The sequence below is a fragment of the Nansenia antarctica genome (genome assembly GCF_963989245.1).
Source record: "Nansenia antarctica genome assembly, chromosome: 12".
In the NCBI taxonomy this organism is placed as follows: Eukaryota; Metazoa; Chordata; class Actinopteri; order Argentiniformes; family Microstomatidae; genus Nansenia; species Nansenia antarctica.
This window is the reverse complement of record NC_137682.1, coordinates 31389270-31403405: the sequence shown is the minus strand read 5'-3', so window position 1 is coordinate 31403405 and position 14136 is coordinate 31389270. Positions and strand designations below refer to the sequence as shown.

General features: G+C 41.6%; 1 protein-coding gene across 1 annotated transcript; it reads left to right on the top strand.

The window, feature by feature from the left end:
- Positions 1–420: 420 nt before the first annotated feature.
- barx2 (BARX homeobox 2) lies at positions 421–11797 on the top strand (the record flags this gene model as incomplete). The annotated part of the gene is made up of 4 exons (XM_080543383.1): positions 421–607; positions 8317–8629; positions 11097–11181; positions 11501–11797. The coding sequence occupies 4 exons, from the start codon at positions 421–423 to the stop codon at positions 11795–11797; spliced, it is 882 nt and encodes a 293-aa protein (XP_080399509.1).
- Between the last annotated feature and the right edge of the window lie 2339 nt (positions 11798–14136).

Genomic DNA, 14136 nt, shown 5'->3' with positions numbered 1-14136 from the left:
GAGAGAGAGAGAGAGAGAGAGAGAGAGAGAGAGAGAGAGAGAGAGAGAGAGAGAGAGAGAGAGAGAGAGAGAGAGAGAGAGAGAGAGAGAGAGAGAGAGAGAGAGAGAGAGAGAGAGAGAGAGAGAGAGATGATTGACACCCAGATTGTCCCGGGACAGTAAAGATGTGTATGGGCTATGGGGAGATCAGATGGTTTATATAGCGTCGGGCTCAGGCACATTGGACTCAGTTCATTCATGGAAGGCTGTCGCTCTGGCTGAGAACACTAAAGTTAGTCTGTTTGAAGAAGCTAGAAATGCATCAATAAAACTAACGCGGTCGCAGACATCCTATTATTCTCACTGTTTTCACTTTTGACGATATTTAGTGAGGCATCTTTCTGGCCCGGTGTGAAAGCCCATCGCACCCAGCGGGACACCATGCACTGTCAGGCCGAGCTGAGGCTCTCCTCCCCCGGCCAGCTGAAAGCGGCCAGGCGGCGCTACAAAACTTTTATGATCGACGAGATCCTCTCCAAGGAGACGTGTGATTACTTTGAGAAACTGTCTCTGTACTCCGTGTGCCCGTCTCTCATCGTCCGGCCCAAGCCTCTGCACTCCTGCTCGGGTAAGTGGAACCTTCCATTGCAGATGTATGTATGCATGTCGAGACGTTAGAATTATAAGGTTCTATCTCCATTTTTGTCAAAATTGAGTTTTTTTTACATAATCTGACCCATTAGGTGTTTATTAATGCCTGTGTGGTGTTATTTTTAAAATGTTGACATTTTTGAGTTAGTAATTAATAAAATACAAAGGTTCCATCTCACAGAACATAATGGAATGTAAAAACTTTGACGCTCAATATCTCTGAACTGCCCTAAACGGAGATAGAACCTTATCATTCTAAACGGAGATAGAACCTTATCATTCTAAACGGAGATAGAACCTTATCATTCTAAACGGAGATAGAACCTTATCATTCTAAACGGAGATAGAACCTTATCATTCTAAACGGAGATAGAACCTTATCATTCTAAGCTCACGATGTGACATGTTCATCTCCTATCATGGGATCAACAACAACATTTTTAAATTATTATTATTATTATTAAATGATACAAGTTGTTTTGTTGTGCTTTTACGCACACGCCGCTTTGGATAAAGTGGTCTGCTAAATGTAAACATGTCCATGTAAATGTAAACATGTAAATGTAAACATGTCCATGTAAATGACATCGGCCGTATTCTGGGAGGATTGTCGGTTGTGACTTGGACCTATGCATGTTGCATGTTCATTCAACGTGTCGTTCGCTCTGATTGGACATTTTGAGGTTGAAGTTAGTCGTTGACACTTGGAATAAAAGGTTTGGGTCAAGTTGACAAGTTAATTGCATGGGGTCATAATGATCGATTAAAACCATCTGCCTCTTACCAGTCTGTGTACCTACCTTAAAGGATAGATTCACCATGCACCTGACCTGTATGATACTGGAGAGATATTTTTATATACTGTAGATATATTAGATATTTTTATATACTGTAGATATATATTAGATATTTTTACATACTGTAGATATATATTAGATATTTTTATATACTGTAGATATATATTAGATATTTTTATATACTGTAGATATATATTAGATATTTTTCAGGATGCCATGTTGCAACTGGCCGGGGACTTCAGCTGAAAATTAGCCGACTAGGCTAACGCTGCCTTTTTTACTGTATTTTATATGGTTCATGTATTTGGATTGTCCTCGATATAATAAACTAATAAACTAAACTAAACTAAATATAGGAGCAGGGCAAGTGGTTAGCTTATTGAAATGCATTTGAGTCATTATAGGCTATATACATTCATGCTATACTACTAACACATCATTGAACAGACACTGTTTCATTCCCAATAAAACATCATACTCCTGCGCTAACTACATTCCATATCACCACAGTGATATGATAATTGATGCTATCTCACAAGTTATCAGCAAATCCTTGCAACTAAATTGATAGGTTTACATAGTACATTTTACAGTCATTACTGCCTGCTCTGTCATAATGATGATCTTTTCTGAATCTCTCTGAAAATATTGTGAATGGACTGAGCCCCAGAGTGATGCTTAAGGGCATTTGTGAGAGATGAAACATGACTCTCTATTAATTACATTGACATGTCAAGTAAACATGCTGTCCCTTGACAAAAGAAACATGAAGTCAGAAACCCTTCCGCAGCACACCCAGACCCAGCCCTGCACTCACTTCAAACAGCAGGCTTTTGGCTCCTAATAGAGCCGTAACCACTAGTCCACTTGTTCATGAGGATTAACGTGGTCACTGTGCTAAACCCATAGGCCTTCCCTAATGAGTGTTGCTGCTGCTGCACTACATGTGTTGATGCATAGGCAATGTCCTCTAGCCGAGACAGACACTAGGGTATCTTCATTGAGACAGACACTAGGGTATCTTCATTGAGACAGACACTAGGGTATCTTCATTGAGACAGACACTAGGGTATCTTCATTGAGACAGACACTAGGGTATCTTCATTGAGACAGACACTAGGGTATCTTCATTGAGACAGACACTAGGGTATCTTCATTGAGACAGACACTAGGGTATCTTCATTGAGACAGACACTAGGGTATCTTCATTGAGGGTAACACAGTAGAAGAAATGTGTACAGTCCCATGGTTTGGTTTGGATGAGAGCAAAGGTGCGTTAGTGAAGGGCATGGCCTGTTGCGTGATACCAAAACATCCACAGTGACTGCTGATATCTATACTTACTAGACCTATTTGTTCTTTATTTGAGAATGCCTCTGTGCTTGATCAAAACTATACTTTTTCATCTATACACATTTGTCAACACTGTACTTGATCATTTTGCAGGGGGGGGGGGGGGGGGGGGGGGCATGCCTTTTCCTTATTCAAGGTCTGGTGATGCCATCAATGGCTGTCTGGTTATTTGTCCGCCTGAGGGTACAGTGGACTGAGAATAGGCATGACATTTTATTGCATCACTAATTCATTTCCTGTAATTTTGCAAAAAAAATGCTTTTGACCTAATTTGAGTTCAATAATTAATAATCAAACCAAATGCATTTTGACGGAAACATGCTTCCTGAACGGCAAAATATTTTTAGCACAGTTACCGATCATTATTATCAATCTCAATGTAATTATAAATACATAATTAATTTAAACTGAACCTGAATTACTTATTACTTTATTACTGTATTATTACTTATTTTACCTATTTACTATACTGAATTTGTATCTTGATGCTGCAAATCCAATGTTGAGGAACCAAAGCCAAATAATGTTACTCTTGTGTACTTGTACATTGGGATGTAATAAAAGCGATTCTGATCCGAATAACTGCTCATACTGTTTAAAGACCCTTTATATTGATAAATTAATATTAGATGCAAAGACCATTTTGTTGAAGTGTTTTTTACTTAGTTAAGAAAAAAACACTGGTTAAATCAATTATTAGCATCGGCGCAAGAGTGTGCAGCTCTCTTTCTATCTTTGTAGTTGAGCAGATATGACATTCTTCACAAACTTCTAATTTTCATCTCTAAGATATCAACTGTCTTTTTTATTTCCACCAGAATGATCATCAGGTTTACTCTCTAACAGACAGACAGACAGACAGAATGATCATGGTTTACTCTCTAACAGACAGACAGACAGACAGAATGATCATGGTTTACTCTCTAACAGACAGACAGACAGACAGACAGACAGACAGACAGACAGACAGACAGACAGAATGATCATGGTTTACTCTCTAACAGACAGACAGACAGACAGACAGACAGTGGAGGACAGACAGACAGAATGATCATGGTTTACTCTCTAAGTAATGTAGCAGATCTAAATAGATTTTTCATTGGGATGCCACTGAGTCCAACCAGCATGACTACTGCACTCTCAAGTAATCATTATTATAATTGTCTAAACTTTTTTGAAATAATACCCGCTGCAATTTGATGATGACAGTGATGAAGGTGTATAAATAGATGGAGCGATTCCCTCGTCTCTCTGATGTGGGGCTTGGTGCGGACTAGAGGGCACTGTGAGGGTTGTGACAGCCCTGTGACGGATGGATAGAGTAACCACCCCACATATCAGTACCCACTGCCCACCACTTATTTGTAGCTGAGGGGGTGTGAGACACAGTATATTCCTGCACTTCAATGGCTCGTAACGCTCAATATAGAAGCTGGCAGGCTTATAGGCCCAGAGCCAGTGAAAGGCCAATGGCCTGTGATCTCCATCAGTGAAAGTTCAGTCCCCGTTCTCACATTGTGGAGCTGCTTCGACCAGCATGTACCAGTAGAGGCTGCTGTAGGACAGTGATGAAAAGGAGGGCTGGGGAGGGGGCAGGGGGGGGATAGCACTCAAATATATCTCTCTGATCTGTTGGTCTTGCACTAGGCTCGATCTCTATCGATGGTGGTCTTCCTTCTCTGGTATCATCTCTCGACTCTCGACTCTCGACCAATTCCTGTGCAACACCAAATGCCCTCTTGACGGTGTGTGCAGTAAAACCAGTTCATGTTCCTTCTTTTTCTTTGCCCTGTAAAATGACAGCAGCTATAGAGACAGACCTGACCCCGGAGCAGATCATTACCTTGCTTAGGAGCAATGAACAGTGTAATGGCAGGTTACAATATTTCATTTGGAGTCTCATCTCTCAGCAGAACCCAGGCCAAGGCTTTTAGTGACATTTCTGGAAGGAAGCGAAAGATAAAGATCAACTGTGGCGTAATCGTACATGACAACATGATGAAAAATGGCTAAATAGGAGGGAGCACAACCCCAGGGGCCTAGGCACTGCAACCCAGTCCTTCACCACCACTGACGGCTTAGAGAAGAAAGCAGCAAGAGCAAAGGGTTTTCATCCTATTTTAAGAGCTAATCCGCTTATAGACAATAAGACCTGCCATTGAGGACTATGATCATGTGTTACTGTTTTCACATACTGTATAGCTATTAGACACACAGAGTGGCCTTCCCTTGGGAAGAGTTGGCCCTTTGTTGTGGATCGGGATTGTGGGAGACTTTCCCATCTGGTGGGGCTAGGCTTTGGCGTGGACCGAAGCTGTGTATACATACCCCCCAGACACAAATAGGACAATGATAAGGAGGAAGGGAGGGCGGGGTGGCAGTGGGATGCAAGAATCAGGAGATACAATGAGTAGAGGTTGAGTGCTGTTTATACTTTTGTGGGGCTGATTATTTCATCATGTGCATGTGTGCAGGGCTAATAAAATGAGCAGGTGCATGGGGCATTGCTGGAGTGTGTCATCTTGTCATGTGTAACTCTTCTCCCGAACCTATGCTATAAACTCCATTTCACAGAACTGTGTTTCATGTAAAATACTTATTTAAACACTTAGTAATGTAATGACTTCTGATAGGCATACAGGTACAGTCAGGGTTGATTGCCAGTAAGTGTGGGTAAAATCGTACCACAACAACTACACCCACCATTCTTGAAACCTCAGAACATTTTCAGGAACCCAATCTGGGATCTATCCAGAACTGTCAGGTGAATGACACCAATTAAAGGAGCGAGAGTTGAAGCAGTTTAAGAAGAAGTGTACCCGGTTGCCTATCCCATCCCTGCAGTCTTTCACTTGTGCTGGCTGAGCATAATGTCTGAAAAATATATACATTTAAACACTTCTCAACTTGTCACCACATGATAAACCCAAAACAAAGCATCTCACCTTAGGTTCATTTACACATCAAGTGCCAAGACTTGAGTCATAATCTTTGAGTCAAATTACACAAAGAAAAAAGCTGCACAAACTTTGAGTTCAACATCAACGACTGTGTTACTGAAGACACCTGATTCAGTTTCCATAGCAGCCAAAGTGCCCCATGATAAAATAAATTGTGCACTTCTGATTGTAACTATTTGATCAATGATGACAATAACGATTCCATCATCAATACCATTTGCTAAAAAGGCATGTGTAGCAAATGCTAACAGTCTATTCTTGATCTATTCTTAGCAAATATTTCCTCTGTAATGACTACCATAAGCACTTGTGCCAGTCAGAACATTCCAATTGTGCTTGTCAAGAGTATCACTGTGCTTTAGTATGGACAGTGTTGCACTCCCCTGCTACACAAATGGTTTATTTGTAGACTATTGGCGGGACATTGGCACTTGTCAACAATGTGTCAGATCTCAGCTCAGAAAGCCGGGTCAGTTGTCAGTGGAACATCACCATCAGGTCTGATGTTTCCTTTCTGACAACCATCCAAAAAGCACGGCTGTCAGAGCTCTCAAGACAACCTCAAGCTCTGCATTGACAGGAGATGTCCTGATGAATGTCAGAAGAAGAAAGACAGAGACGTGTCCTTACTATCTATCTCCTGATTCAACAAATTAAGACACCCTCTATATGTTCTGCCCTTGTATATTGTATAATTTTGCAATATTCTGAAATACCTCTCCATACAGATTTACCCAAACATGTAGTTCCTGTGGTATTGTAAAAACAATGCAACAACTCAAAAGCTTAAAGGAGATAGGAATTCAATCAATCTAGAACAATCACTTTCAGTTGAGTTAAAATAGGAGGAGTTAAAATAGAGACTAGAGAACGCAGAATTGAAGACAGACTAACTGTTAGAGTGAGAGAGAGAGAGCGGGAGAGAGAGAAAGGGGGGAGAGAGGGGTGGGGGAGAGAGAGAAAGGGGGGAGAGAGGGGTGGGGGAGAGAGAGAAAGGGGGGAGAGAGGGGTGGGGGATGCATCATGTCCAGGCTCGTTGTGGTAGCAGCAGCAGTTCTTCTTAGAGGTGGAACATTAGTGATGAGCTCAGCACTCTGCAATGATGTCATGCACATGGACCGGCCCAAGGCTGTGTCTGAGGGGGGGGAAGGGGATGGAGGGGGGCCATATAATAAGGGCAGGCTGTAGCGTGCAGCCGCCTTCACGTACTCCCACCATATTTCCTCCCTTTATGCCTGAACACTTGCTCAGTTTCCTCTTAGTACAACCAACCAACCTGATCTCATGCCCATACATAAGAATGTAGTTAATACATAAGAATGTAGTCAATACATAAGAATGCAATTCTGATTGTTCATGCCTCAGAGTACGACCTATATTTACATTGACCAGGTGAATTAGGACTTGCATGGTGGCTAGGTAGTATTAGCTAGGTAGTATTAGGTAGTATTAGCTAGGTAGTATTAGGTAGTATTAGCTAGGTAGTATTAGGTAGTATTAGCTAGGTAGTATTAGGCCTTAACTTGGTATTAGGAAGTGAGTGGTTAAGGTTAGGGTAAGTTCTCAGGGGAAGGCATTAGCAAATATTAGCATAAGCAACAATAATTAGCAAGAATTAGCATAAAAGAAAGTTATGTCCCAAGTGTGATTCAACCCGAGCGGTCCAGGTCTACCACAGTCAGTGAGGAACACACAGTGTTTTGCATGCACAGCGATGGCCTAATGTTCTCCCTATACTGTCACTGACTTTATCACTCTCTTTATATTCTTCCTCTGCTCTCTCCTCTTTTCTGTCTGCTCTCTCCTGCTCCTCGTCAGTCACTGCATTGGTGTCTATGTCATTCGTAGTTCACTCGTAAATGATGATATGGGATCTGTTTTATATTCAAAGCCATAAGGTTTTTTTTCCTCACAAGATATTATGTTCATGCTGAAGCACCGTTCTTCTTCTTGGCTCCAGCAAGTGGCCCCCCAGACAAGTGTTACTTTTTATTGATTCTGGCGTCTTGTTGCTTCTGTCTGCTCTGATAAAGAGAGAGTGAGCGAGCGAGAGAGAGAGAGAAAGAGAGAGAGAGAGAGAGAGAGAGAGAGAGAAAGAGAAAGAGGAGCGGGGGGAGAAAGTTAAATGGGTAAAGGCCATAGTCACTTGTTTTTTTTGATTTACAGCCTTGTGTGTATAGTGTGTGTGTGTGTGTGGTGTGTCTGTGTGTGTGTGAGTGTCTGTGTGTCTGTGCGTGCGCGTGCTTGTGTGTGAGTGCATGTGTTAGGGATGGCTGCGAGACATCGTTTATCTGCCCCGGAAAAAAATAATTATTCAATTTGGCGAGTTCAAAGGAGCAGAGTGGAACACACACTGCATCATCAGGATCTTGACCCTCATACATCAAAGAGGTCAAAAGCAAAACACTTTTCAATGTCATAAAAAATAGCAATTAAACCCATTCTAAGTGATTATTGTAGGGCGATAAAGCTACCATCCAAGGTGGTGAATAAAAGCTCTACTAAAAACGAGTGTATTGTACTGCAATTGTCTTTATTGCTTTATTGCACCTCTGACTTTATCTGTGCTCCTCCAGGGTCCTCCTCACTGCGTGCCTACCCCCTCCTCTCAGTCATCACACGGCAGCCATCAAACCTGCCCTCTCACCTCTCCCAGCCCTCGTCTCCCGGCCGGGTGCCCCACCTGCCCCTGCTCTCCCCCCATCACCCCAGAACCTCCGAGCCCTCCCCCAGTGAGACGCCAGTCAGCATCAGCAGCGAATCAGAGACGGAACACAGCGCCCCCCGGCTGAAGAAGCCCCGACGTAGCCGCACCATCTTCACCGAGCTGCAGCTCATGGGGCTGGAGAAGAAGTTCCAGAAACAGAAGTACCTGTCCACCCCAGACAGGTCAGTCAGTTAGATCATCTCCATATGATGTCATGTGACTTCTCCTCTGATAGGTTAGCAGAACATAGCTTTACTTCTGACTCATTTGACTGCCTGTCACACTTCATGTTGTATGTCATCACCAAGGTTTGTGAAAGCAATTAAATTAACCGAAATGAAAACAAAGCAAAACAGCAACAATGACAATAGCAACCACAAACACAACATCATCATCAAAACAAATGCAAATGGTAAGAGGTTGACTCAATGTCATATCATTTTGTTTTGTGTCCTCGGGAATGTCTCATGCAAGGTTAAGTTCCCTAAGCCAGGGCATTACTTCAACATTCTAGTTGAGACAAGAGTAACATTTTAACTTTAAGCTCTTGAATAGTAAAAAGCCTCAACAAAGAAACACTGCTCTATTCAAGAAACCAGGGACATCTGCCAACACAAGCAAATAGCAATGTATCACATTGATTTACTGCCAATCATTTAATATATGTGCAGGTGTACATAAAATACATTTAGCCTTGTACAATGAGATGAGGTCATATCCATTTTAATACGTCTTAGGTTCCAGTCCCTGGGTCATTTTTGGGACCTGACATATAGTCATAACACATTTTCCATTTGATTTTAGACTCTGTATTTCTATATTTGGCCTGTTGGCCATATTTCCATTATAACCCAAATTAATATTGAGCTGTAAACCCCAAACGTTCCCTCATTCAAACAACAAGGATCGCAAACAGCTTTTACACCTCAAATTAGGAAACTGTTTTTTAAAAATATCTAGTAATTTGATACAGTAAAACATTTGTTCTGACGAGCATCACAGATGGTATTTCAGAAAATGCTTGCTTGCTGTCCCTTTCCTTACCCCTGATTAATTACCAATAAAACAACATAAAATAAAAACGTTGGCCTGTTCAGGCCCTTCTAGCTATCAGTACCAAATACTGTATCCTGTCAAAAAAATTGCATTTCAACACTCAGTTAACTAATTAAACATAGAAAATCCCCTTTCAACCCTCACATCAGATGAATGGCTCCCCAGTTTGGTTTGTTATGATCCAACTAGTGTTGGAAGTGTAGTGTATTTTTGGCTTTTCGACACTGTGAACTTTGACTGAGACAGTGTTTGAAGACTAGAGTTACAGTTCATAATAGCTCCAGAAAACCACAGTACAGATTGTAATGAATTAAATCATTAGGCAATACTGATTTTATTAACTCAAGATTATTATAATCATAGCTGGAATTAATCATCGTCATTATCATCACAAATTGAGCTATGGCTAAATTCCCAACCTGATGCATGTTAGAGTTGATCAGCAAAACAGAGGACCTTCCCCAGCCTCCAGCAGAGTCACTCATACTACATGGACCTCCCACAGCCTCCAGCAGAGTCACTCATACTACATGGACCTCCCACAGCCTCCAGCAGAGTCACTCATACTACATGGACCTTCCCCAGCCTCCAGCAGAGTCACTCATACTACATGGTTGTTGGTATAAGTGTGTGGTTTCCCTCCATAGAAGACTAATGACATAAATAACTGGGTGCTTTCCTCTCCTGTAATTACTTTCCTCGCCTCCAGTCCTTGTACTGGGCGGCTTTGACAGTCAAGGATGATGGACAACTTGATTGCCTGTATTTCTGGCAGAGTTATTTCAAAGTATGCATACACACACTGTCCCCCTTGCTCTCAATCACTGGTCTACAGCTGTGTGGACTAAGGTTATTCCATACAGTACTTCACACTGTGGACAGATAGAGATACACACACACACCCCCTCAATCTCTTGTTCTCTCTCTCCCCATCAAATGCAATTCTGTTCCTCTGGTTTGATGCAGGGGGGAGGTGGAAAATCCACTAATTTGAGTGTGAAGGACTTTAAAGGGAGATGTAGCGGAAATCTCATTTAAAAAACCTTATAAAGTCCCCTCCCTCTGCAGACTGATCCCACTTTCACTTATCCCCCTTCCCTGGGTATCACATTACATGCCAACCAATAGCCTTATTAGTCATGGATCAGCACACATGTGGTGGAAATGTCCAGGATTCCTCACCCCCAGAACATCCAGCTATGAATGCTATGATTAGATTACTGACCTCTGTAGTTCATACAGATGCTCAATATCAGCTCTGCCTCTGCAGGTGTGCAGCCTTTGTCTGACCAATGAAGGTCATGTCAAAGAGATGACTTTGAGATACAATGCCAATTGTGGTATTAAGTCATAATTAGCCATGATGGTAGCCTCCACAGCACATTATGCATCAGATTCGTGTATAGGTGATTGGGAATGAAATGTATGCAATAGATGTACTTCCACATTACCTTTCCTTTGAATAATCCAGCTACATCTATTCATTGACATTTCGTTGTCTATATCCAAATGGTGTTTGTCCTGAATTCTGATCTGCTGAATGGTCAAACACTTATACTGAAATGGAGTGTGTATGTCTCTGTTTCCCTGCAGACTGGACCTGGCCCAGTCCCTTGGCCTCACACAACTTCAAGTGAAGACCTGGTACCAGAACAGACGCATGAAGTGGAAGAAAATGGTGAGAGCATGCAAGGAAAATCATGGACCCCAGGGCAACTATAGGCTAGGGTGATGGGAGGGGGACTGAGCTGGGGTTTGACTGATGATGATGATGATGATGATGATGATGATGATGATGAGGGCTGGGACCCCAAGCGATAGTCCGGTCAACAGAGAACAAAAAGGCTCAAACCGTTAAGTCGAAAGATGAATGACTGTACAGGCAGCGACACAGTTCAATGTCTTCCCTTAATGACTATAATAACCAGTATTGACCGTGAACAGCATTTATCACACGTCCACTAAGCCTCTTTGTTTGTGTGTGTCCACTCCTTCAGGTGCTGAAGGGAGGGCAGGAGGCCCCTACCAAGCCCAAGGGCAGGCCCAAGAAGAACTCTATCCCCACCACTGAGGAGATTGAAGCGGAGGAGCGGCTGGCCAGGCTGGCTGAGGAGGAGAGGATGAGGAGGGCTACTGAAGAAGAGCTAGCTCACATAGAAGCTCCCCAGTCGGAACCTCAGGACCTCAGCACGGTTGGCTGGGCAACAGAGACCCACAATCCCACAGTCGGGGCTGAGGATGCTTCTCGAGAGCAGCCACTTCCAATGCAATCAGAGCCTCACACAGCCAGCTAGATAACACAGCTGATGTCATTCTATGAAACAGCTGAAGACTGGTGCCGACTGGAAAACAGAAGCACTTAGTGCCTCAAGATCACTGAAAAAACCTGTGGTATCAATGAGAGTCTCTTGTCTTTTGATTGGAGTTGATGACATTCATAGGTACAGTAGCTTAGACATTTTCCCCATATCACTTTTGACATAATGAATAAAATTGTGTTTAGAGAAGAACTTCAGGAAGTGTCAGGCACACGTAAAAACAAAAACACTGTACAAAACCAGAGAATATCCAGAGTAACGCAGTGGATTCCACACACACACACACACACACACACACACACACACACACACACACACACACACACACACACACACACACACACACACATCCAGAGTAACGCAGTGGATTCTGTCCATGGGAGAGTTTCTGTTGTGTCCCTTCTGTGAGGGACGAGGTCGCATTGCCACCCTCAGACAAGGGGATTTGTTTGGTCACATGGTATTCAGTTTGCCTGAGAATTGTTGCGATATATGTAAATCAATAGTGTACTAAAATATCGAAACATGATCTCACTCATATGGTGCCTTTATTTTGACCCAGAGAATATAACAAGCTTTAAACAGTCTTGAGACACCATGATGGTGAATATATATCAAATACAATTGTTCATTTATAGTGTTTTACTTTTGCAAATACATATTTGCTTTGATAACACATGAATTAAACATTGGTAAATAATGACTTTTTGCTCTGAATTACAGTTGTCTTGGCAGTTGGAACTATTCTGTAAAACTCTGTAGAACAGTTTTACAGTGTTGTCTCTTTTATTTGGTGTGGGGGTCAATGAACTTTGCTGTGTTGTGTTCACGTTAACTATCTTTCTAAAACAGTAAATTTCAATTAAATTCATATTTGGAAATATTGATAACATAAAGTAATGCACTGTAACTTACTGGAGTAATATTCTGTAAAGCAAAATATATGTTTGATATTATGTAAAGTATTCTATTTTTATTTTGAGAACATAGAGTTGATCTACTCCATTATTATTCCTTGTTCCATGTTATGTTGCAATGGGGAAGAGACAGATTACAGAGACAGATTACAGAGACAGATTACAGAGACAGATGACTGTTGATATTATTGTAAATAGTAGAATACAACTCACACATGTGTATCATGATCAAAAACAAAAAAGCACAAATATGATTTACTATCCACACACAAACACCTCTTGATTTGTATTTGTAAAAAAAAAAAATATATAATTTGTAAATATGGCTAAATATTTGTGAATTAAGGCTCTTACATTTGCAAACAAATGTCACATGTGAATAAAAACAAAAGCAGTGACAAACATTTTTCCAAAGTTAAACGTATTGCTTTGTGTAGATATCCAATAATTTCAATACAACACTTAAGAACTGTCTATGCATTTGTGGATCAAATTACAGTGCATTTCATTCATTTGTTTACAGAATGTTAACAGAATGACACTAACATCCCGTATGTTAATGGTGAAATAATTCACCACTGCATCTCAGTTGGCATCTCCATTCATCTATTAACTATTTTCTCAACCCTGTCATTGCATATGTTGTCATGGTTACGTGACAGCAACGCACCAGTTAGAGAAGATGCAGTTAGTTCTAAAATACTCTAATTCCCTAACTTCATTTCATCACATTCAAAATGTAAGTTTAGACATTTTCTGTGTTTAATTTGTGTTAATCTATTACTTATGAAAGGTTCACTGTGGTCTAATTTTATTGTACTGAATAAAGCTTTTCTTAGTAGTCAAACATTTGTCAATGATCATCATTTCAACTGACAAGCTAGCCACTTGTTGGCATTGCTGTAGACTGTAGAGCAATGGGAACTTACCATTTTGAAAGATAAACAAACATCTTTATTAAAATGCCAGCTAATGCCAGTTAATGCCAAATTAATACCTTTTTTCAACAATTTCTAGTAGATAAATAGGGATGTTTAGGTTGGAATAGAGCAGGTAAAGGGTAAATCAGGCAGCCTCATCAGCTTCTACAGGCCTTCTACAGAGTCACTACCGAGAGTATATTGACTGGGTGCATCACTGCCTGGCACGGCAACTACAACTACTGCCCTCAACCGCAGTGCGCTACAGAGGGTGGTACAGACAGCCAAGCGCATCACCGGATGTGAGCTTCCCTCCATCCAGGATATACAGTATACGACAAACGGTGTGTCAGCAAAGCCTGGAGGATCATCAAAGACCCCAGCCATCCCAACCACAGCCTGTTAGAACCGATGCCATCCAAAAGACGAGGCCTCTTCCGGAGCCCCAGGGCCAAGACTCAGAGACTAACAAACAGCT